At 36.4% G+C, this 19,484-nt stretch overlaps 1 protein-coding gene across 1 annotated transcript in view; it reads left to right on the forward strand.

Moving 5' to 3' along the window:
* Positions 1-12,499, forward strand: part of LOC121423564 — a 31,482-nt gene extending 18,983 nt beyond the window's left edge. Inside the window, exons 2-6 of the mRNA XM_041618926.1 lie at positions 1,092-1,326; positions 3,558-3,614; positions 8,282-8,437; positions 10,374-10,520; positions 11,971-12,499. Of these exons, the coding sequence (XP_041474860.1) occupies positions 1,093-1,326; positions 3,558-3,614; positions 8,282-8,437; positions 10,374-10,520; positions 11,971-11,985 (609 nt within the window). The 5' untranslated portion in view covers position 1,092 and the 3' untranslated portion in view covers positions 11,986-12,499. The remainder of the gene's footprint in view (positions 1-1,091; positions 1,327-3,557; positions 3,615-8,281; positions 8,438-10,373; positions 10,521-11,970) is intronic.
* Positions 12,500-19,484: the final 6,985 nt, after the last annotated feature.

Genomic DNA, 19,484 nt, shown 5'->3' on the forward strand with positions numbered 1-19,484 from the left:
AATCAAACACGATATTACTTGTATCAACATCGTAAAATTGAAAGAAATCCAAGTTTACTTTATCTCTCCGTTGACATATGATATTTTCGGACCATCCATACCGCTGCCAGTCCCCGTTTTCATTTCTGACGAAAAGTATAGAATTATTAAATCAAACTTGGACCATGCATGCATACAGGAATGACGATGATCTGATTAGATTTGGGATCACAGGGTTGAAGATTCAAAGTTAGTCCATGCATGTATGCATTGTGAGAGCTAAATGGCATCGTGGGGTCAAATGACAAACGGTGATGTGGGTCATTGCTAATTGAAATTGGCTTATTCTTATTAATGGAGAACCATTTGAAGGACCAACTTTACACTTTGTGCATGCATGTGATCCGATCTGTTTTGGATAACAATTTAAAGGTCATAGAGGCATTATGTCTTGTTATTACAAGTGATCCAATAAATCAGAATAAAAGTGGTTAAAAAATAAGGAGTGGTGATTTATTCAGTTTGTAAAAAAATAAATTAATTAGAAGGGGCAAATTATATTTTTCTGATATTAATTGCAATGGCGGAGGCAATATCGTATCACTTTTCATTACAAGTGATCCAATAAATCAGAATAAAAGTGGTTAAAAAATAAGGAGTGGTGATTTATTCAGTTTGAAAAAAAAAAATCATTAGAAGAGGGCAAACTATATTTTTCTGATATTAATTGCAATGGCGGAGGCAATATCGATGTTGTTCTCCCTATTCAATTTTGTGTGTCGGTGTGAATATCTACTCTTAAAAAACCCTTTAATATCAGGAACTTCTGTTTGTCTTTCTGTCTGCCATCTCTCCATCCCCCTCTCTCTCTGTCTCTCCCTCTCCCTCCCTCTCTCTGTGTCTTTCTCTCTTCTTTAAAGGTCCAGTCGTGGTATTTTTGTGCAGTGTTCTTTTTAATTCAATACTTGTAAAATCATGAATGTGAAGTAACGCTTCCCATTAATTTTTTTTCTAAATGTATTTTTATACGGTCATGATATTAACTTTTAACACGCCAAAGTTGACAGCTGACTCCACCCATCACATTTTTTTCTTTTGCATTGACATTGCAGAATGGCTACTGAATCCTCCGACATGCAGATGATGCAGCAGCTGGTTGTTGATACACCTTACCAAGCCTTAGAGCCCAAGGTATCTTACAGACCACGTTACAAATCGACCGTGGCCATGATCACCGGTACCATCCAGCTTCTGTGTGGCATCATCGTGTTCGTTCTCGGAATCGTTTGTCACGCAATGAACCTGACCTGGTCGATGGCCATCATTGGTGTCTGGGCTGGTCTCGGGGTAATTTTCATGTTATCCTTGATTTCGTTAAAAGTGTACACATATCATATTTACATGATACGTCTGATGATCTGAAGATAAAATATGGCAAGTGATTTGTTATTATAAATTATGTATTCGATATTTTAAAAGCCACGCTGAATCAATATTCATTATATCAGAAGGCTATATGCGTAAGGCTGAATTTCATTGTCGTATTTGCAGTGGGACTGTGGCTCAGTGGTTTGCCCGTTAGTAATATGAGTTCTCTAGTCGAGACTAACATGATGTCTGAGATATAGGGGAAAAAATCAGTTTGCTTCACTCCTTGACAATGTACCGTGAAATTGCGTCATGCAATCACAAAACCATAGCATAAGTTTTAAGATCCAATTTCGTCAATGTGGCATTTCATTCCTGTCTCCTCTCTTATATTCATAGACTATTTATCAGTCATGTTTACCACATTATTGGTTGTGGTTGCTAAGAGAAAAACCATGAAGTACCACTTGATGTCATGGTTTGTTAAAATCTGATGAAAGTGCGGTTACTATGTAGACGATGTGACCACGCTAATACTCAATTTTCTGAATAAAGAGGGTTTTTTTCCTAATCGTTTAGAAAAGAGTTTAAATGTATTAGAACTTTCGTACTCCTGACAATACACTAATTTTTCAAATTTGGATGTCCGTTGAACAAAATAATATTAAAATAATTTCCTCTCCTAATGTATTTTTTGCATTGAGACATTTGCATTAACCGTAATATGAAAACTATTATAATACATTCATTTTATTAATGTGATTATACATGACATTGTGTTCATTCATTATTCTATCCCAATTCTTTTTTTCTTCCTTATATGCCTGCGCATTGCATTTTATTTCATATAAACATTTTATTTTCTCCATTTTACAGATTGCTGAATTTCTTGAAACGTAAATGTATACAAAATCAGATGGTCATAATGGTCATAATAGGTATTAGAAGAAGGCCCTGCAAAAGCAAAAAGCTTGTGGCGAGATTTTACTGCGTACCCATCATACCTTTAACCTAGACTTATAATGTGTATCATTTAATTCCCAAGGGGTAAACTTCTGCTTACTTAAAGAATCACCCAACCCCCCCCATAAAAGAGCGAAGGAGAAATTGAAAGAATTGACAGAAAGAAGATGGATGAAAAAGATTATTATGGCGGACTTCGACCCCCCCCCCCCCCATTTCTTCAGATCTTATTCCAGCATATAACATATTATAAGGAATGTTCTAGGTCTCCCCAACCCCTTGGTGCCAAAGTGCCTCTCAATAATCAACCCGGTTAGCTCTTCACATTTTCTCATCAACTTTCTATATGATGTCGGGGATATCCCTTCCCCCTTCCCCCACGGGAAGCCGTCTTGATAACATTTCAGTAGTTTGCGATGTGCGTGATATAATTTAGAATAATTTAAGGGGCATCTCGGCAAATTAGTGTTCAAATATCGATCTCTGGGGGACCAGAGAGAAGGGTTGGAAAGGATAGTGGAAGAATTGAAATAGAAGGAAGACAAACATTGACACGATATATGAAATATTATGTTTCATCAGGTATCCAGCTTAGAAGAGACTAATAGGATCAACACCGGGCAATTTTCGCACAGTATAAGGCCTAAATACTTTTATAGAATGGAAATGCTTTGTTCGTGAAATAGGTCCCTAATATTGCAGTAAAATAGAGATTTTAATTTTGTTATCAATTTGAGTTTAAATTCGATTCAGTTATTTTTCATTTTCATTTCGATTCAGACATAAAACAAAGTACTAGTAATGTAAATCAGAAATAGATTATGGGTTTGCTTAAGCAGTAAAAAGAAGAGCATATTGAATTATAGTCTTTGTGACCATGCATCTAAGTGCAAAAAGTCATCCCTGTGCATAGAGGAGAGTTTGAAGTTTTGACATTGAATATGAATGTCAACATTTCGCTTTTACTTATAATTTGTTTTAAGATATATATTATACCCGGTTTGGATCCAGAAAACACTACCACACACAAAAAGTAAATAACTACGCTGGGAACAAAATCATACAAATAATCATATGACATCTTCTTCGCGTTGACATGTACCTATTTTATTCAATACGGATAAGTAAAGTCCTAAAGTTTAGAAAGTACACAGCTGTGAATATATGTTGAGCAATAATTGTGTGATGTAACTCTACAGTATCAACAATATCATCAATCTCTCTTTCTTTTTTTGCTATTCTGGTAGTTCTTCTCTTTGAGTGGAGTGCTTGGAATCACTTCAGCACGAAGGCAAACAAGTGTGGTAAGTATATGAGCTCCGACACGGCGCAGCAAAAGGATGTAGGGTCTAAAGTGCTCTTCTTCTAGGCCAAATTTTTTGCAGAATATTACATCTTTGTGAGAGATATGCCAGGCAAGGTATGATTGTATTAAATTGATACCAGATTATGACAAATACAGCAGTGTGCAATTTTACAGGGGAATGTGGTTGTTAATTGCTACTATATGTTGGTTTGTTCAGTTACTATTTGTTCCAGAAGGGCATGATTCGATGCAATAAGTATCGAGGGGAAAATATAAAGAAGATATCAGTGTAGAAGTTTAGTTTAGATCAATTTGAAATCAAATATCCATGGTTTGATTGTGGTAAGAATTTGTGGGTAAAAAAGTCAGAAGATAATAACCCGCACAAGGTATAAGGTTCAAGTCCGAACACTCAAATTACCAATGGGAAACCTGCAAAGGCCATTCCGAAAAGACAGTCTGGTCTGAAGGCCCTCTCCCTCAACAGCAAGTTTTGCATGTGCTAGTGTGGAGACACCACTTGTTGATCAAAGTTTCAATCAGGGTCCGTGCCTGCAGACTAGAGACAGTCCTGCATTCAGCGTGGTATTCAGTAAACATGGCAAAGAAGTCCCGATTATTTGACCCATGAGCCGAGGTCTAAGATTCGAATCCACCCAAGCGCTAACGTTCTTGTGCAAAAACATGTACCGTTAGGACAAAAACCGAAGATCGCTGTAATAGACATAGCTAAGCATGCAATACAGGTAATACTTGTATTGGGCGCCTTGTTCTTGATGGTGCATCAGAATCCGCGCGTTATGTGTAGTAAATATATCATAAAATAATTGTGATCATCAGCTTTCTGGGTCTTCCCTCAGAAATGTTCGTGTATAATTATGTATGCTTGTGAAAGTCTGAATATATATATTTTTGAAGAAGGCAGGATGGAGGTGGCAGCTAGGGACTCGAATTTGTAGGAAATGACATCTTAGAATAATTAAATTGGAAGATCAGAAGAAGGCAACGTCCACACCTTGCCTTCTCCTGTCCGTACAACACTCTCCCAATACACATTACCATACACTAACTCCCCCACCATGGAACTACTAACATGACTAACGGAGTTAGTACTTATTAGCTCCATGCTCCCACACACCTTCACACACGCACCCCCGTGTGCGCTCGCACACACACGCACACACGTGAAAAACTCACCCATGCATATATCCCAGTGATCTAAAAAAGACAAACCATACGACGGTTAAATACAGCAGTTGACAAATATTATTAATCTGAACTTTAAATGTCTGCTCCACTTTATAGCGCAGTGATGAATGTTTGTTGAAAATAGGATGATGTGATAGGGAAAGACACGGTACGGACCACACAGTCTGGGAACACAGAATAAACATAGTTCTCATAATTTACTTCTACCTGATCTAATTATTTTCGTGGTTGTGGTGGCTGACAGCTTTGCTTGGAATCCTTTGTTTTCCCAGTGCTCTTTTAGCCAGTAAACAAAAATGGCTGTCTTTAAAATGGACAAGCAGACAATTTATTCAAACATGATCTCAGTAGCATGAAAAATGAAATAGTTTTGATGCGTTGTGTTAGGCCTTTAAATGCCATTTAAAGTACCACGATTTTTAGGAGCACCAGTCAGGAACATGCACGCTTTCGTCAGTCGCAGAACAGTTTCGGCTGAATACTCGCGTAATTTGCAAAATGTTCATGTGGAAGTCATTCCGCATCCATGTATTTATTACATGTATATATTATGCAGCTCACGTTGCATCGCAGATTTTCATTCTTTGAGATAATGTGGTGCTTCATCTTGTTCACACATTCACCTTAACAAAGAGCAATCCTTATTATTCTTCTTGTGTATACCTTTTGTTTCATCATTGTACGCAGAAAGTAATTTGCATAATTACGATTAATGAAAGCCTTTCAATCCCAATTCTGAATCTACTCAATAGAATACTTATACTAATTTACACACAATACGTTGTTCTATCGCGTATACCTACGCCGGTCGCTTGGAAACTTTTTCATAATGCCAGATAATGTAGGTAATATGGGCAAAGTGATATGCCACATAAATTGGTGTGTTTGCATTAAACAAATGGGAAAAAATGTCAAGGGAAATTTTAAGAGGTTTAGCGATATGGAGAGGATCAAGCTGAGAATTGAAGATGACGGAAATAAGAGAGTGGTGTGATCTATAAGTGGATGGCAAGAAGGAAGACCAAAAATGGTATACGTTGTAGAAATAAAGTAACACATCATTCTATTCTGGCTTACCAACATATTCATCATTATGATAAGCCCCGTTAAGGACTGTTATTATTGATTATAACAGTTTCCTGAAAGATCACTGAAACTTAGCATGTAGTACCTGTATAATTAACATGGTTTATGGCAGCGCTTCTCAATTTTTTTCTCGAGGACCACTTTGACTCTAAGATAATTTTCGAGGACCACCTACCAAATTTTAAGAAAGCGAAATTACTACTTGTCTCGACTCATAGATACACAATGATTATACTGAGCATATAGCGCGTAACTGTCAGTGGCCTCCAAACATAAAAACCATGACAACATAATAAGAATGCTGAATACCTTTAACATTCGACACACATTCCTTTTGGTTTTGGATCACTGTTGCCAGTCAAAATATGCACAAAATGTATGTTTTGTGAAATTTGAACACAAAGCTCTTGAGCACATTCAAATGGGCGACAATTAACTACATACACAATATGCATGCAAAATGAGGTTCACATCAACGTTAGATCGACACAATAATACAATTAATGTGTATGCATATTGCAAAAGATCCTGCATGGTTATTATGATGATGATGATGATTGACCACAAATTAAGAAGAAAAAAATTTAAAGGTAGTGATGACTATCAATAGTAACAGAATATGCAAAAAAAATATATTCCTGCTTTAGCAAGACTACCATGATGAGGCGCTCGAGCATTCAATAAAATTAATATCTTTCTAGTATGTACTACACCTGACATGCCTAAATTGACAGTGACCACTTTCTATTCACGCTAAAAGACGTGAGCAGTGAGGTAAAGCCCGGACCTCGTGCACAGTTAAAGGGATGGTCGGGGCTAAAAATATTTATATCTTAATACATAGAGTAAAATTCACTGAGCAAAATGCCGAAAATTTTCTCAAAATCGGATGACAAATAATGAAGTTATTGAAGTTTAAAACTAAGCAATATTTTGTGAAAGCAGTCGTCATGAATATTCATTGGGTGGGCTGATGATGTGACATCTCCACTTTCCGTTTTCTTATGTTATTACATAATATCATATTTTTTCATTATTTCATACTTGTGCGAATAATGTCTCCTTATAATGAAATAAGTCGCAGCAATAAATATTTAATGCACTAAATCAGTTGTCAATCCAATTTTTCTAGTTCTTGGAGGAAAAAAATTGAATAAACTTAATTTCGTATAATAAAATACAAAAGAACAAGTGGGGATCACCCCACCTAATGAATATTCATGACGACTGTATTCACAAAATATTGCTAAACTTTAAAATTGAATAACTTTGTTATATGTTATCCGATTTTGATGAAATTTTCGGCAATTTAGTTAGTGAATTATACTTTAAAATTTTTATTAAGGTATAAATACTTCAGCCTGGACCATCCCTTTAAACATCCAGAGACTTTTCCACAGATCTCCAGCATATCTCATGACTGCAATAAAAACTGTTATTTATGAATATATTGCTGATTAATAATGTTGCTGCTTCTGATGAAGAAGACGAGGAAATATATTGAATATAAACCAAAATTTTCCAAGTGTCATTGTCTTACCATAAGGGTGATTTTGTTTGATTTCACATCATAATCCGTGGCTCATTTTAAACATGAAATGAGCAGCTCAATACACTCCTTAGCTCTTCGAATCCTGTGGTAAATACATATTTTTTGAATATTGTAAATCAATTGATCTGTAAATATGTGCATTGTAGAAATACCTCAAGGAACGTGTATCATTACCATGGCAACTGTCTGAACGGGATAAATGATGATTTCTGGGCAGGGCGTTGATGAGGTTTCAAACGAAAGTGAACGATTCGTAAAGAGCTTCCCATTCCAACTAATTCGAATTAACCTACATGGGATCCACCAGGGACGTCATTTGCAAATACATAATGGCATATAGTTTTGATGGCTAAAGCCTATGGACTGATGAGAATACACAATTTACTTTTTTTTATGAAATTTCACTTTCACTATATATTTTCACTTTCTTTATTCCTCGGTTTTGCATTTCTTATAGTAATAATGATTATGCTGTCTGTATAATACGGATTTTAAGCGCATAACATTAAGCATGTACTATATATGTAAGAGTGATAAAGGTCTACTAGATACAGATACGCAGGGAAGATTATTTTTTTCAGTCTGAAGCTCTTCTAACTGAGTTATTTCAATTGATAAAGATTATTAATTTCCAATCTTAAAAAAATAGAATGTGTTTTATTTTTTATGAATGTCAACATGACGTCATGGTAGAATTAATGAAGCTTTAGTGTTCATGTACATATATTTTAATCTAGTGCATTCAAGCTTTATATAGCTAAGTGTTAATGCCTCATTCTAATTCCACTGACATCGTCGCTATATGATAATTTTTGTAGATCGTTGGCTACATGACGATGTCGATATTGTCAGCTGTAGTCGCCTTGGTAGCTGGGTGCACATACGTTTATGTCGTCTGCGCTGTCAAAGAAACATGTCCCATGCTTGAGGAACTTCATCTCGACATGGAAGTGCCAACGGACGTCATCAATTGTGTGAGTGATTCATATGAAAGAGGGTTGCAGTCTATATAAAAAAGAAATGTATTAATAAAGGTTAACGAAGATCCTGAAAATATAACTATATAGGCCTACGTAAGAGGCCAAATGAAAGTTTAATTTGTCACTTTGTCACATACGAGCTGCTATTTCGTAAGTCTGTTCCTTATAGAATACAATATTGTGGGCGCGCCTTGGTATAGTGGTTCTGACTCTCGCCTTTCAACGGAGGGTCGTGTGTTCGAATCCTAGCCATGGCGTGTTTTCCTTCAGCAAGAAATTTATCCACACTGTGCTGCACTCGACCCAGGTGAGGTGAATGGGGACCCGGCAGGATTATTTCCTTGAATGTACTAAGCGCCGGTGATGGTAGCTCGAGGTAAAGCCGGGGTAATAATAGCAGCGCTTTGTATCCTCAGGTAAAAAGCACTTTATGAATTCAGCTATTATACAGTGCGTTTCAGAAAAAAGGGTAATCCAAATCTAGAGGGCTGGTATTCGGATCATATTTAATCTTGTGAAATTATTTTGCATGGATATCAAAGAAAAACTCATCAGATTTTCATTGTTACCCTATTTGTACCATTTTGTGCCACAAATGACCAAATCAATCGCTATTGAAGACAACAGATGCAGAGGTCACCTTTTCCAAGTTTTGGTAAAGTTGGTAAAATGTACACTTGATAGAATAATATGTTTTCTAAAGTAATTTTTGGAATGAAGTGTTACTTGAGGTATTTCTCTGAAATAATGAGTGAAAAGTCAGTGACTTATCATGGACCTACATGGTCTTATTGACCAACACCTTCAACATGTCCCCCCCCCCCCTTTGAAAACAAATCAGGAAGAGTGGAAGGGTATAATGGACAGCTCTTCTCACCAATGGCAAGTCCGGATCATTTTGCAAAACGTCCACCTCATATCGAATTAGGCCCTGCAAGTCATCAAAATCTTGGGGCTAGACTTGCAAAAAAAAAAAAATTAAGTGTCCCTAAAGGAAATAATCTCAGGGCTGGCGGTAAGGCACTCTTGGTGGCCTTTCAATGCCATGGTTGACTCAGGTTGAGGCAACAGCTCAATGTCCAAAGAGTTCTCTTGAGTCTATCACGAATGATGATGGAACGATGAGCAAGAACGCCGTCTTGAATCCACCAAAGATGCCTGTACACTCCTTACAAAATTGATGTCCCTCAAAATGTTGGTCCAACTGTGGTATGATCTCCTTGTTAATGGTGTGCAAGTCTGCAAGTACATTTACTTATTAACACTCGTTTGGAAGAAAAAGGTCCAATCAAAAAAAAATTGCCAGCTCAGACATCGATGGAAGTATTTACATCAGCCTCTGCCTTTTCATCGAGTTTTCAAAAACTTGGAAAAAGTGGTCTCTGCAGCTTTTTGTCTTCAACATCAATTAATTTGGTCATGCGTAGAGCAAGTGGCACAAATAGGGTATCAATGAAAATCTGAGTTTTTCTTTCATATTCATGCACAATAATTTCACGAAATTAAATATGAATCGAATATCAGCCCTTTAGATTTGGATTACCTTTTTTCTGAAACGCGCTGTTGATCCTTAAATTACGTTTAAGATGAATTATTGAGTTTTTCGAAGAAAAATGGGTTGCAAAAATATATGTATGAAGTTCATCCGGTACACACTTATTCAAAATATTTTATGATGAAATATCGTTTACAGTTCACAAACTAGGAATTAGGAACTATGAACTAGGAATCGGTAGGATTGCTAAAGGACCATTATACATGTTCTAATTTCATCGCTAAAATTGCGATCTATATACATAAATGTTTATGTGAGAGCTCTTGTTCAATATCTGTTGGCAAAAAAAAATCGCTATTTCGTTCAATGAGTATAAAATGTAATAAAACTGATAATGATGATTTTTAATCTAAAAAAATATTTTCTTTCGAACAGTCGAGACAAGCTGCGGACATTGCCATGAATGGAACGTTGGCTGCTATCTTCTTTGTGGAACTCGTTTTTGCGCTCATAGGGTCATGTATTACGTGTAGTGGGATATTCTGCAACAGAGAGCTATTGGTAGCAACAACACTTATGACAGTAAGTTTGATTTATAAATTAATGGTTAGCTTATCGTTGTTCTCAAAGGGGTACTAGCGCAGTATACGCCTACTAAGTATATTATCGTCACCCTTCAAAAATACCAGCCATAAAAATTATACGCCTATTTCTGAATTATAATTATTTACCATCTTAGAAAAATATCGTTGTAATTAGGATCATTTCTTCAATATGCCTGACATGATTACACAAATATCTATAAAACTATTGATAATTTATGATACGATTTCCGAGCAAAATCTTTCTGTTTTTCTTTTTTTTTCATTTGAATTCATTTGTTGTGCATTCTAGATAGCGCAGATCGCTTTTTTTTCTTCCAGTAACTGTATTTTATTTTGATTTATAGGATATCTAAATGTTTATTTTGGAACTGCTGAATGAGCAAGCAAAACAATTGCCTGTTTAAACATCATAGGCCTATGTCCACTATGGACGTACTGCTTAGTGAATACGTCATAATAGACTCAGGGTATTTTTTCGTGGCGAACAAAACAGTTGTTGGACATCATGGTGGAGGGAAGCAGTTTAAGACACTGATCATGTCCAAACTCTATTAAGGCTGCCTGACGTATATAGTCGGTGTTCATCTGAATCGTATCAGTCACTTTTTGTCAAAATTCGATTTTTGTCAATAAATTACGTTAATTTAAAGATAACAGTTTTAATTCATCATGATTTGTGCATGGTGCGGTTGAAAATTATCGATGCAGATGTTGCCTTGAATACGTATTAGGCCTCCTGTAACACTGTTTCTGTTAATGAAAAATAAAATAACCATTTCGAATAAGTTTCTGTTCAACGTTAAAGCGTGCGATACGTTAGCATGACTTACCCTGCACCATAAGGGCGCTAGAATCTGGGGGAGCCGCAGGGGAAAATCCCCCTCTCCCGCACTTGTACCATTTAAAGTTTTTACCAAAATAATCAATTATTTAAAATGTTTAGAATTGTCAATTTTATAACTGAAAAAAAAATCGCCCATGAAGGATCACTTACATGTATAAGTAAATTAAGTGTAAGTCTATATATATAGCCTCTGTCCTTCGACGAGTATGCACAATGCTCCCGTGAAGCACCCTACCTGTTGTAAAAAAAGTCCCTTTATACCTAATTAGAAGAAAATGCCCCATAAGGGCTTAAATCCAATACGGAATTCGCCCTTGAGAGATGTTTTTTAGTCTTTGTTCTGCAATGTAATTATTTATATAAAAAATTAAATATATAAACATACAACATGTTCAGCGCTCCTTTTATTTTAAAAGGGGTCCTATTCTATCTCGTAACTTTTTGTCGATATATATTAATTAATTTTCGCGAAATGGTGTTAAAAATAATAAAACTTGTTTTGGGGTTCATAGTGTTTGCCTATCATTCATCCACTAATAATTTCATTCTCTCATCTCTCCAATATTTTATTTCTCCTCTGTAGGACGATTATGAATAGCATTCATTCGATGTTGTCATGCTTTCCCTGAGGCATTTGAAAGACACTTGATTTAACACCACGGATGCCACTGAAAATGGATCTAAAAACGCCCAACAAGTTTTGAGTGCCACAATCACATCAAACTCATTCGACTCATTAAAAATTTGACAAGTCAAATTTACAGGAGTTGAAATTTCTGAAGCTCTTTTATTCTCATTTGAGTTTTATTTCAAGGCAGAGAAGGAGTAAGGGACTAGTTCTGGAAATAGGTTATGCAGTCCCTTTTCCGATGTATAACCGTCAAATTACATCATTCATGAAATGCTGATCACTGTATTACGGCAGTAAGGTATTTTTGTATAGCGCCATCTGACGGTTTGAAATTCAAGAAGGGACGCACTGGATGATGCATTTTAATTGTATGTTGTGAAGTGAAAGTACGCCGTGGTTGGCTTCCTGAAATGACCACGTGGTACGTAACATATGGATGCATGCACGCCGTGAGCCCGCAGTTAAGAGAGGCTTGAAAGAATACCGGATGGTATAGAAACAGTGGGTTAATCTGAGAGCCTGCGACATCTTTACTCACACATTGTAAACTCAGCCACAAGACTGTGAGTCAGAAAATGGGTATCAAAGTGATCTGAACTCACAGAAAGCAAGACCTCTGAAGACTGCTGTAAGACCATGAAATTTGCTTAATCTGGTCTTTCAACGAACTTTCAAAGACCTCAAAGGTCTCTTACTATTCCTGATGGATCGTTCAGTAGTCTTCGTAATCCCCATTATCTCCAAAACTTTTTGGAACGGTTCAAAACAGTTTTCAGGAAAATTGTCTTTTGATGACCTTTCAGCAGTCTTCCAGTGGTCTTTCGATGAACTTTCAAAGTTATAAGTCTTTGCACGATCTTTCGACAGTCTCTCAAGATTATTTTCCGGAGATCACTGTAAGACTTATGAGAGATCATTGAAATGTCAGTGAAAGATCATTGAAAGACTGAGCAAAGTCTATTGAAAGAATTCCGAAAGATCACTTATTGCATAAAAGATCTCTGAAAGACCATTGAAAGATTTCTATAGGACTAGTCTAAGACCAGTAAAACAAGAAATATCCATCAGTTTTCAGAGTTCTTTGAGGGTCTTTCTGAACCATTCCACCGAGATGACAAATTTCAGTGATCTTGAAGACTTTTGTAAAACCTTGCCAATTGGTCTTTCAAAGATACTTCATAGGTCTTTCCTCTGTGGAATGGGGTTAGAAAAGCTGCAGTTTTGAACCGTTTAAAAAAGTTTTTGGACTCACGAGGACCGCGGAGACAAATGAAAGATCCTTCAGGAATCATGAAAGACCTCGGAGATCTTTGAAAGTTGATTGAAAGACCCTTAAAAGATCAAGCAAGTTTCATGGTCTGAAAGCAGTCTTTCAGAGGTCTTACTCTCTGTGGATTTGGGGTTTTAGTGGGATTGTGTGGACCTAGTGTTGTTTCTTGTTGATCCCTGATTTAATTTTCTAATGTTTACTGATTATTGTGTGGTATCTTCTTACTAACGTACAGATCACGTTGGGTGTGGGGGCCGTGGCCCCAAGAAAGTTTCGCGGCCGAGAAATAGAGGAGAAAATGAAATTGAAAGGGGTAAATATCATTCCAGGGGCGGCGGAGCGAAGTTAAAAGTGGAGGGGGTACAGGAAAAAGGGAACCTTTTCTTTCCAAAAGGGCACTATTTTATACATGGCCGTATGCAGATTTTTTTCGCTGGGAGGCAGCATGCATAAACTTTTTGGGGAAAAATATCAAAAGCGAGAGAGCGAAGCGACCGAGCTTATCATTGAAACGCTTTTGCATTTTGTTAACTGAAATTAATGGATTTTTGTGCATACATTTGGTGAATTTTGTGAAAATCTACAGTAAAATAATGTGAGTTTTCAAAATTTCGGGGGGGGGGGCAACTGCCACTTACGTTGCTTACGGCCATGAACTTAAAACAAAAAATGACTACCCCACTCATATGACTCATGAAAATTAAGGCTAATAGGATTATTTTTACAAGTTTTTTTTCATTTATCATGCACTCTTGCAGAAAAAAAAACTGGGCGCTCATCGGGCACGAAAAGAGTAGTTTTCCCTGAGGGGCAGTTTTCCCTGACAACTTATCTAAAATGAAGAACAGGCACCTATAAGAAGGCAAAGGGGCACTTGCTAACGGCATAAAACAGGTCCTTCTCAGTTGAAAGCTAGGACCTGAGAAGGACCCGTTTTATGTCTGAGCAAGTGATCCTTGCCTTCTTGTAAGTGCCCTTTCTCGAATCAGTGCCCCCCCCCCTTTACCTAAGAAAAGTGCCCCTCACGAACTAGGTAAAGGGGGGGGGCACTGATTCGAGAAAGGGCACTTACAAGAAGGCAAGGATCACTTGCTCAGACATAAAACGGGTCCTTCTCAGGTGAAAGGGGCAAAGAACACGTTCGTAAGGGGCTATTTTCTTGGGTAAAAAGGGGCACTGATACGTGAAGGGCACCTAGAAGATGGCAATAGGGCACTTGCTAACAAGTCATATACAACGGGTCCTTCTTAGGTAAAAGGGGCATAGAACACGTCGTTGAGAGGGCATGTTTGGAGAAATAAAAATGGCACTTGTACGAGAAAGGGCACTTGGTAGCACTTAAATAGGGTCGTCTTCCGATGAAAGGGGCACAGTACACGTTCGTGAGGGGCATTTTTCTTTCGTAAAAAAAGAAAACCTTTTCAGTGCTTCAAACAGTTGGGGAAACTGTGCCCCCCGCCCCCCTTCGAATCGCTGTCCCTGTATTAATCATTCTTTCTCTATTGATGTCAAAAAATGTATCCCAAAATTCAATTTTTGTGTAAAAAAAAGTCTACAGAGTGGCGTGAAATCAAGGACCATGACCTTTCCCCTTTTCTCAAATTCTTCAAAGATGAGAACGTGAATTTTTCGGAGGAATTAAGTATTCCATATAAAGATAATATTTCAAGCAAACGCTCCTAAATATTTTTAATTATGCGATATCATAAATACTTTTTCCAAAGCTTTAGAAGAGGCATAAAATTCGCAGTACTTTATGGAATGAACGAAAAAGAGGAAAATTTAGGTCTATAAGTTTGACAAAATGTGAAAAGTTATTTCATTTTTCATTTCATGATTCCTACACTATATAACTGCGCACAAATGAATAGTCTGTTTATCTTTGTTCATATCTCAGATAATAATAAAACTTAATGTGCGATTCAATGGGAGCAGAGTGATTGTTAATTGTAGCCATAGAGTATTCGGGGGCATTATGAGGATTATTTTTATTGTTATTTGGGTTAATGTTTTCACCCTTCCTTTTTTTGTTGTACATTATGGATTATGAATAATGTTCATTGTTTTTTAATCGTAGGATTTCGTCCTCTCATTGACTTAATGGTTGATTGTATTCAATGTTCCATATTCGATAATAATAATAGCTTGTATTCTTAGTTTATACCAAGCCTCCAAGATAATTGTAAAAAAAAGAAGCTTTAATGGAAAATGAGTGAGGAACCTTCCATTTAAAACAATTACAAAGCTCTGAATATCATTTACCACGAAGAATTTCCCATGGACGATTACTGCTTTAGCATAGGTCCATTGCAGTATATATAGTGGCTGATCGGGGGGGGCACATCCTGGGGGCGTTTCATGAAAGGACTTGTCGGACGTTTTATCCGACAAGTCCCATTTTATCCGACAGTTACTATAGTAACAGTGCTTCTCAGCCAATCAACATCAGAGAAAGATGACAGATCTGACAACTTGTCGAATGAAAATGTTGATGAGCACTCCCTCGGTCTGTGCCCCCCTCCCCCCCCCCCTTCAGAGGCACCAAAAAGATTCATTAGTGAAATACGTTGAAGGCTGTGGGGGTGAAAATTCTTTTCTATGGGGATTTTTATCACGTATGTCTACGATTTTGTTCGTACATTTTATTATCTTGTACTATACAAATCACATTCAACATATCCACGTAAAGCGGTGTAAATGTGTTATATATTGCAGTGTAACTATGTTTTATTATTATTATTACAAAAAATATGATGATAGCACTTTGCGTCATTTTCATCTCACTATTCTTTGACACTGTTTAATTTTTAGGTACACTGGGTTTCATTTTTTATCATCATTCTGATAGGTATTATTGAGGAAAATGTAGGGATATTTCCTTTTCCTGATGATTATAACAATTATTGCCTGTGAATGTTTAACGTCCTTTCTAAAATTCAAAAAGGTTTATTAACTTGACGATATTCTCTCTTCTTTCTATGGCTTTGATATTACACAAATTACATAGAAAATAATGGAATTTGTTCTGCCATTAATGCTTATTATCGAAAGTGATGTTATGCATGTTACATAGATATGAACTGTGCATTAACGATTCGATTTGGCATTCTACCCAAAATGTTTCAATGGTTATATTGATGAAGAAAAAAAAAGTGCAATAGACAAGAAATTACAATCGACATTAAAACATTATGATGATGAGCATAACACAATATTCATTGTAATTTTTCACAGAATAAATGGACATTGTATAATAAAAAAAAAGGCTTTGAAAATATTTGTGTGTCGTAAGAGTTCATTTTCCCTTGGTTGTGGTTGTGCGTAAAACTTTAAAGGGGTGGTCCAGACTGACAGTATTCATAGCTTAATAAATAGAGTACATTCACTGAGCAAAATGCCGAAAATTTCGTCAAAATCAGACAACAAATAGCAAAGTTATCGAATTTTGAAGTTTAGTAATATTTTGTGAATACAGTCGTCATGAATATTCATTAGGAGCGCTGATGATGTAACATCTCTACTTGTTCTTTTGTATTTTATTATATGAAATTAGGTTTATTCAAATTTTTTCCTCCAAGAACTAGAACTAGAAAAATTGGATTGACAGCTGATTTAGTGCATTAGATATTTATTGCTGCAACTTATTTTATTATAAGGGAGACATATTATTCACACAAGTATGAAATAATGAAAAAAAAATGATTTTATGTAATAACATAAAAAACGGAAAGTGGAGATGTGACATCATCAGCTCGCCTAATGAATATTCACGACGACTGTTTTCACAAAATATTGCTAAACTTTAAATTTCAATAACTTTATTATTTGTTATCCGATTTTGATGAAATTTTCAGCGTTGTGCTCAGTGAATTCTACTCTGTGTATGAAGATATAAATATTTTCAGCCTGGACCACCCCTTTAATCCCGTCTACTGTGAAGAGGTCATAATATTCCCCACTATATTTTGCCCTATACATAAGTGATATACTCTGTGATATAATGCGAGATATAATGCGAGACGTGCATTCGCCCACAGCAACGTCTGGAAATGAAGATGTAAATAAATCAGTCATTTTTTTCAATCTTGATTACCCATCACCCCGTTTTATTTGTTTATTAGTGATAACTTCACTCTTTTAGACAGCAAATTAAAACAAAATCAAACCCCGGATCAAACCTTCCTAACAAAGCGAATGCATTTAACGTGCTCGGTGCTTTCACATTTCGGACCCCCCCCCCCTTTTTTTTGTCTTTCTGTCACCGTATACTCCATTCTCTCCCTCGCACCTCTCATTGATCCTATAGCTGTTGTGATAGTGATACAATTTTGTTTGAAAGGGCGGTTGTTCCAGCGCCACACAGAAACGGTACATAAATGCCTTTGAGATGCATGGGAGAATGATATAGGCGAATTTTATATGAATGAACGCTTGGGGGGTAGGAGGATCATCAGTGAGTTGAAATTGAGAATGATATCGCGCCAGTATATCATCTTTCTCCCGAGCCATTAACATTAATCCATCTTTCTTCCGTTCCGGATATTCTGTACATGTATTATGGTGACCAATAACTTGGAAATGACTCGTGCAGCCGGGGGAGATGTAACAAATTATAATGTTTAGAACACTCCCGTTTCGAGGAATGATGCGATTATATTCAAATGAATTCACACCCGTCACACGTGCTCAGTAAGTGACTAGTCAAGATTATATTTTAATGATGTATTGTGCAGTACAGTACTTGCGAAATGATTTAGCATTCAATGTCAAGCCATGCAGGGCAGGATGGCATTGAATTCGCTCACGTGCTCGCTTTGTGCTCTAGTTTAGCAAGAAGTCTAAATAGCAACAAGCATGCTGACCCCCAAAACTCGTTTGTCTCACCCGACCGACCCTATATAATACATGCCGACTTTTTCTTTTATTCAAATTCCGTCGGATTAATGAATAAAATTCAATTCAATCATGGTTTATTTCGTATAAAAACAATACATGTTACACAGCCAGAAGGCTGAAATTAGCATGTTTACAATAAAACGTTTACAAGTCATGGATAAAAGCAAACAATTACAATTCACAATGTAGCCCATATAGATAATAAATAAATTTTAAAGAGCAAGTGTACATAAACAATCATTAAATATGATAAAATAGAACGGAAAAAGAAATACAATATCAAAAAGTGATGAATATTAGACAATTAAAAATTCAAATATCAATTGGATTGAAAGGGAGACTAAATCAATGGCAAAAATTTGAGTAGATTTTAAGGGTATGGAAGTAAAAATTTATCTAGAATTTAGTAAATCAATGAAATATGATATTGCATTTTTTTCTAAAACGATTTGTTTTGCATTTTATCTGAGCTAAGTTTGGACCACTTCTTAATGAGATTGAGCCATTTTTTCCTTTTTGGTAGCCAGTTATTACAGTGAGGGTTTTTAAAAAGAGATTTAGCAAACTCCAAACATAGATTTTAACGAACCTTTGGAATAACAAACATTCGCTTCGGAATATTCGAACCTTCGGAATTACGAATATCACCCGATAAAATTAGCAAATGGTCAGGCCTGTAAATAATGCGATGGAACACAGTCTATACTGAAGACGTAAGACAGTAACTGTTGTCCCTTATTTCCACTACAGAGATGGTTAGGAGCTCTTTCATAAATAATTCCATTTAAAAACGACCTACCGATTGCCCTATTTTCCCTCCGCCATTACTGCAAACTAATTTTTAAGGTCATATTATTTTGAATATTATTCGCTATTGTAACCTAGCTGGCACGTTAGTTATAAGGTAAAAAATGGTAAAACTAAGAAATCAAAAATTATGAGTCACTTTAAATGCATTGGTATATATAGGCTCTCGGTTCCGGCATTGTATCGTCCAATGTTTTTGGCATGCATATCACCCTTAACTAATCCTTTTTTTACAGAGAAAGAGAGGGAGAGATAGGCATGCAGGGAGAAGGAAAAAGGGACAAGGGATGGATGATGAAGAGAGGGGGGGGGGGGGAGAGCGAGAGAGTAGATTATAGGGAAGTGGGGGTTAGACTTGGCTGCTAGATAGATAGGCAGATCTAGAGGGCAACCAACAAAAAGTTGGTTTGACAAAAAACAAATCAAACAATTAAGCATATAACACTGAAAATATAATCAAAATCGGATGGAAAATAAGACAGTAATGACATTT

Source organism: Lytechinus variegatus, chromosome 1 (assembly GCF_018143015.1).
Source record: "Lytechinus variegatus isolate NC3 chromosome 1, Lvar_3.0, whole genome shotgun sequence".
NCBI classification, from domain to species: Eukaryota; Metazoa; Echinodermata; class Echinoidea; order Temnopleuroida; family Toxopneustidae; genus Lytechinus; species Lytechinus variegatus.